Genomic DNA, 7,122 nt, shown 5'->3' with positions numbered 1-7,122 from the left:
TCAACACAAATATGCATACAAGTTGACATACAGATGATGGTTGAATCAACATTGATATAATGTAGAATCAACATTGATTCATAACTGATTCAATGTACTATCAACACAAATATGCATACAAGTTGACATACAGATGATGGTTGAATCAACATTGATATAATATCAGTTATGGTTGAAACCCTAACGCTGATTCAACATACAAGTCACCGACCACTTTCAATGTTGTTTCAATGTCAGCGTTCAACGTTGATTCAATGTTTCTGGCTGACATTGATTCAATGTTGTTTCAATCATTCTGTGCTATCTGGGAAGGAACATTTTCTTTCTTGTTTTTGCTTTATTTGTTTCAAATGTTCAAACTGATGATTAAAAACAACAACTAGATAACCCCAAAAAATTCAAAAAGCAGTTTTTGAATTTTCATCTTATTGTTTAAGGAGATAACGGCATTCAAAAATAATCTGCCCGTCAGTGAAATTGTAACCAACACCCTCTTGTTAAATCATGAATCGATTGATGAAAACTACTTGGTTAAAGAAAATCTCTTTCTTGACAAGTTTAAAATTTCCCAGCAATTTTGTTTTTGTTACTGTTTGTATTTTATGTGACATTATGTTCAGAAAATCAATAAAACATGTAATTATATGTATAAAACCCTAACCCTACCAGCAACACCCAGGTCTGATTATTGCCTGACCAGCTGAATCAAGACTTCTCTAAACACTGCTGACTTGCATCAGTTAAGTTCAATGTTCACAATTTAAAAATAAGAAATAGGCTGTATACAAATCCAAGATAAAAAAAATAATCACTATTGAAATAACTTAAACCCTGTTTCACATTTACCAGAAACATCTTGATTATATCCAGGATATTAGAGAACAGTATTACAAGACGGAAACAGATTTCCATCTTGTAAAAATAACATTTCAGAAAATGAACATCATAACAACATAGTTGGACTGAGATTGATTTGCCACATTGGAATTAAAGAGACATGCTTCATATGTTGCTTTAAATGTAAATGACATTTAAACCAGTAAGGCTCAATAATACAAGAGAATACTATTTATTTAGAAGCCATTCCTTTTTTCTTAAAAAAACCAAAACAAACAAAACAAATAAAAAACAATGTAAGCTAGCAATAACAAATAAATAAAGGTTTCATGTTGAAATATTAATTTTGTTTTTTGAAACCAAAGTGTCGATATTATTGATATTATCACCAAATAACATTTTCAACTGTTTAACTTCATCAGAAACTACAGAATATAGTCAGATGTCGATCTTCCTTAAGGGACCTTGAAGTCTATGTTTACTTTGATACCTCGAATTTACCTTTTACTATTGCAGTGTAATGTTTTTCAAAAATGCCCTGTTGGCAGTCGCCCTTCTTGTTTGTCACGTGGTGCTTGTATTATATTTTTAGATTTTTCTTGTGCTTGTGCGTTCACACTATAATGTGAATCGTATTTCCACAGACAGGTTTGAAGGTAAAGTGATTGGCAGACGCCACTTTAAACCTGTGTGTGAGATGCTTTCAAGGGTCGGAGCGATTTGGCAGCCATGTGGCAGAGGGCAAAACTCTGTTTCTCAGGGTCTTCATACACGTCATGAAGAATTTTTCTTCTGCTGTTTTTAAACATGGCGGCGCCTCTTGAAGCCTCCCCACGGGAGATTTCTTCTTCAGCTACGTGTTTCATTAAATTCTAAAATAATATGATATTCAACTGTCACAAAAAAGTTTCCTATCACACAGCAAATGTATATATCAGTTTTGTTTATTTAATCAACACGTGGTTTACATCAGAGCAGCTGGCGTTGCCTTCTTTCATGTAACCCTCCAGAGTGTTTATTCATGGGCAGGAAAACAAAGATCCAGACCTTGAACCACACAACCTCATAATCCCTGTCCTTTTGTCACATTAAGAGTAAATGTATAACATGATTTTAACAAGCCTGGGCTTTATTGTTGAGTCAGAAGCTAAAGTTCAGCAGACATGTGAACCTCAGAGAAATTAGATTCAAAAATAACGCTTTACAAGACACCGAAATATGTTATGGTGGTTGAATTAAATTCGGATGCTATTACACGAGGTGAGGCTTTAAAAGTTATCTGAACAATCAGAGAGCTACTGATTTTTTGTCCTTTAGCTGATAGCATAACTTCTTGAGAATCACTGATTTATGTCTGTACTTTGTACGAAAAAAGAAATAGGAGTACTTGTACTTATACATTATACAATTATATATACATATGACGACAATTGACAAGCAACATTAAGATACACATATGCATTGATAAACATGTTAAATATTTAAAAATTCAAAAAAGTGCTTAGTGTTTTAAGAGAAATGCTTTTCCTTCATTTAAAAATAAAGAGTTAATAGTTTTTTTTTTTTAAAAAAAAAAACATTTTTGACATACAAAGTTTTGTGATTTTTTGGAAATAGGTTTCTTAATTTAACTGTCAACTCTAAATAACAGGTCAGGATATGAATTTGGTATTAAATCATTGCTAGCATCAAAAGTTGTCAATGTTTATGTCACCTAAGCTAGAGTGAATAAACCCAGTTCAATTCCAAACCAAAATTTAACATAGCTTTATTTTGAATTTAGTTTTGTTTTTTTGTCCTAACCAAGCATCAAACACAAACTCATTCATCTTAAGTTAAGTTAAATCCTTTCTTTCTCTGCTGACTCCATATTTACATTGTATTTCTTTTAAAATTGTTCAACTTTGTGAATCATTTTGGGGGTTTTTTCTTTGTGGAACAGATAAATAGGTTTATTTCTTCTGTTATACTACATTTAATGCCTCATTGCATGATTCTGAAATCCCTCATTACAGTGTGTTTACTATATAAATTACAGTATACACAAGTTTGTACATTTTGACATACATTTGAATATTTAGCACAGGAAAAATGCTTATTGAGCTGTTAGTGTGGGAAAGCCAACTCTTCTGTCTTCCCCAGAAACAAGGGAACAACGTGATGATTGTAGCCTGAACTAAAAAGAAAATAATAATGGAAACACAATAGAATAACAAATCTTGTTTGAATCTATTAAAATTAAACTGAAATAACTTAATACGATTTAAAACTTACTGACTTACATGTTCAGTTCTTCCAGGAAATACAACTATCTTATTTATTTGTTTACTAATTAGGTGGGGAGAGAGTTTAGCTTTGGGTAAAGTCCAAAAATGTCAGAAATTAAATAAGAAAAAGCCATATAACTGGGTGATCAAAATCTCTTGCACCACGCAGAAAGCTTCGTCGAAGGTCTCACTTCATGACAGGACCAGGTTCTTTCAGATCACTTATTTGCAGCACTGTTGAAGGAGAATGAAACTCTTAAGAAATTTGTGCTGCAAGAATCGAATGAGTAACGTTTGAGTTTGCTTTGCGTGAGTTACCTTTGCAATCACCCTCCACCGTGAAACTATGGCGAGAAGAGTTGTGAGGGCCACCACCACCACTCCCGCAATCGTCGGCATCAGCGGGAACTTTATGGTCTTATCTGTGGACAAAGACAAATGAAATCAGATAAGCCCTGGCTAATCTGTGGGGTATTATTTGTGTAGATTGTTCAGGTTTCTGTAAACATTTAAAGCTCTCAGTGGGGGAACTGACCTGTGACAGTGACTTGGAAAGTCTTGCTGCGCGGTTCATGGCTGGGAGAGGTTACCGTGCACTGGTAGCTGCCTTCATGCAGGCTTCTGTCCACTTTCTTGGCATATAGCTTGGTGTTAATGCCGTCGTTGGTTATAATGAAGCCACCTGTCGATAGATCCACCAAGGTTCCATTTAGTTGCCACGTCACTGACGTTGCCAAAGGATTGGCCCTCATGTCACATTGCAGGTCCAGTGATTCCTCTTCTTCTAATGTAACTTTCTCTGAACCAGAGAGGTCTGCGGAATCTGAGAAAAATAAAAAAAAATTATTGACACTAAAACAAATGAGCAGGTTTAACATGCTTCTGAACATTTGATGTGGGGAATTAGCTGAGACTCAACAGGGTTGTGATGTTCATCCTATAAGGCAGCAATCAGCGGTATGGTTAGGACACCTTTTTCTGATTTTATTTTGAGTTGGAATCAAAGGGACACATGATGGCAATATCAAATAAAAACAATGACAGCAAAACCTCTACGCTGTCCAGGCTGTTTGGGCGTGGCTTCCACGCAGTGCCATTTTGTTCTTTACTACTTCATGAATCATCATAAAATGCTCAAATCTAACGTGTTGCACAGAAAAATTGATAATAGAACAACTCTCCAAAAATCCTAAAATACTTCTCAGATTATAACACAATCTTCTGTTGAAGTAAAACTACACACTTTTACAGTCGATGCAAGATGTGTAAGACAGGAAATTGATGAAGTAATTTCAACCAAAGCAGGTTAGACCAGCTATTAGGAGATAGGGTGTTCCCATTTTTTCTTTAGCGAGAAAATCCATTTGTGTTTATATATTTTATTTAATAAGGGGAATCAGGTTAATACTTAGTTTTAAGCTAAAATTAAATCATTTTCTTTTCCAGAAACAAAAAATTAAAAGAACAACATTGAATTGTATTTTTTTTTAAAGGAATTGAATTTTTAATGTGGGTTCCTATTTTTACAACCTGAAACAATTAACATAAACTAAAGAGTGAAAGATCTTGAAATATCCATAAAAAAAGGGCATTAATAATATAAGTAACATTGGTTTAATAGTAGATGCATCAGTCATAAATTGTTCCTTTTAGATGTGATTTGTTTTAGGAGTCATAAGATTGCTTTTTAAAAATAATTACCTGGCCTGAGATTGAAAATGGGCAATTTTGTCTTGAACATCTCATGTCAAATACTGAAAATCCTTTTTCTTTTCAGCTTTATTAAATGCATCAAAACTAAGAACCACAATCATTTTCAGTCTACAACAGGATACAGTTATCTATGTTTTGATGGATAATATTGGGGTAACTTCTTTTCATTTTCTCATAGTTTAAAACCACCTCTTCACTCATTCAATCTGCAACACATTTTTTCTTTTATGTGTTTGTGTAGCTCTTAGATAACGACACTCAATGCAGGATGTTACACTTCATGGAAATCTACACTGAATGTAAAGCGGCTTCCTGGTTTTTCATAGATAAAAATAGCAAGAAAATTACAAAAATTAGTTTTATAAGAAAAACGGTGCTGAAAACATTTTCAAACTGAAACCATGTTTAACACAAAGACCTTAAAATGTCAAAGGCAAAAGTTGAATCCGAACCATATAATACCAGAATGAACCAAGATTTTAAAAATAATCTCAAACTTTTAATCTCTTGTTATTTTTTTAAAAAGTTCACCTCATGATTAGTATAAACATCCGTTAATGGACTCACATGTGACATTGAGGGTGACGGAGGCCGAATGGGAGGAATTGCTCTTCAGCTGACAGGTGAACGTGGCGCCATCATCCTTTTGGATGACAGGTTCGATGCACACACTGCTTCTAGTCTCCTTGTTTCCATCATTCAGTTTAATCATAGCGTCATTCCTCAGCCACACCAACTCCTTATCCTCATGAGTGCCAGTAAGAATACAGACCAGAGACACTGTCTCTTTAGTCTTAGTCTGGATTACACCATCAAGTGGTTCGGGAGAGGACTCAATGTAGACGACTTAGAAAGAAGAAATACAAGTGACGGGTTTGATGCATCAAATACTGAAAGAATGATAAGTTGAAAACCAAGACAGAGGGAACAAATGTTTTATGTATGTAAAGAGGCGAAGCTTACCTGATGTTTGGCTTGCACAGGAGGGCAGCAAAAATAAAAGCGCGATACTGATCATTAACTTCATTTCGATGGTCTTCTCAGGTAAACCTAAATAAATAAAAGATATTCATATAAACACCCAAACTATATGTTTAAAGTTTTAAACCTTTCTGTATTTGTTGGTTTTTTATTTTATTTTATTAATGACTGTTATCCATGAGTCCTTCTCCAGTCTAAATACCCTTATGACAGCTTGGATCAGCTTTAGCTCCAGCTCAGTTTAAACTGAAACATTATTCACAAAACAAATAAATGCTTTTGTTTCCAGATGCAACGGGAAATAACCGTTAGCATGACAACCTATGATATAACAAGAATTTTTGTCATCATAAATAAAGGTAAAGTATTTTAAACAATTTTTTTTAAATATCTCTGTAACATGTTTGATCCTTGGCATAACTGTGGCTCACAAGATAAGGTTTTGCCATCACAATGAGAATTTATTGATAAATCAAGTGGCAAGAAGTAAATAAAGTACATTTTTTAAATCTTCCAATATGTGTGGAAGCTATTTTGTAAAAATAAAATAAAATAATAAAAAAAAGATTCACTCACCTTTAACTTTCTGTATATTATTTTATCTTGTCAGTCTTCCCTGCTGTGATCAGTGCGTGTGAATGTGAGCATATGAAAGGCGGTCCGAATCCTCAGCCACTCTTAAACACCCCACAGGACACTTTTACAACTTCTCTGCCCCAAAATAACTTTTTTTCTTTCCTCTCCAGGTTTTATTTACCTGTTCCTGGCAACACCCTGTCGGTCCTTCCACCCCTGATTTTATTCCATTCCTCGTTTTATTGTCATGCTGTTATAACGTGCAAACACAAGGAATCTTTTTATTGGCAATGGCCATTAAAGTTGCACTAAAACCTGTTGGGTGTGGGTGGAGGGCTGAAACGTCACATTTTACAAGACTCTTTTTATTCCTGTTTTTAGGGCTTTGATGTTTCCTTATGACTGCATGTAGAGATTAGCTTTGAAAAGATAAAAAATAAAAACACGAAGACAACAAAATGTTTTTGTTTTTTCATAACCTTTGATGGAAATAACACAAAACCACAGAAGCTGTGATGGAGGGACTTATGGAGTAACATGTGGGGAATTATTATTTGTTGACTGATTTTGTGTTTTCTTGTTAAACTCTGATAATATGGTGTAAGCAAAGATCCGTGGTTTTCCTTTAGTTTTCCTGCATAAATAAATCAGTGTAGGGGATCTGGCATGGTGTTACGCAACACCTGAGAGTCTTCAGACACGTGTGAGGCTTGTTGTGAAACCGATCATTTACCTGACAAACCTCAGC

At 34.4% G+C, this 7,122-nt stretch overlaps 1 protein-coding gene across 1 annotated transcript; it reads right to left on the bottom strand.

Annotated features, from left to right (window-relative positions):
* Nucleotides 1-1,763: 1,763 nt before the first annotated feature.
* tmigd1 (transmembrane and immunoglobulin domain containing 1) lies at nucleotides 1,764-6,824 on the bottom strand. Its single transcript, XM_015025441.1, has 6 exons — nucleotides 6,375-6,824; nucleotides 5,781-5,867; nucleotides 5,385-5,663; nucleotides 3,640-3,927; nucleotides 3,423-3,526; nucleotides 1,764-3,338 (listed from the first exon to the last, which is right to left on the bottom strand). The coding sequence occupies exons 2-6, from the start codon at nucleotides 5,842-5,844 to the stop codon at nucleotides 3,327-3,329; spliced, it is 747 nt and encodes a 248-aa protein (XP_014880927.1). The 5' UTR covers nucleotides 5,845-5,867; nucleotides 6,375-6,824; the 3' UTR covers nucleotides 1,764-3,326.
* Between the last annotated feature and the right edge of the window lie 298 nt (nucleotides 6,825-7,122).

The sequence above is a fragment of the Poecilia latipinna genome, unplaced genomic scaffold, assembly GCF_001443285.1.
Source record: "Poecilia latipinna isolate Pla-1442-1.1 unplaced genomic scaffold, P_latipinna-1.0 Scaffold4116, whole genome shotgun sequence".
NCBI lineage: Eukaryota > Metazoa > Chordata > Actinopteri > Cyprinodontiformes > Poeciliidae > Poecilia > Poecilia latipinna.
The sequence above is the reverse complement of the archived record's forward strand: the minus strand, read 5'-3'. Positions and strand labels throughout refer to the sequence as shown.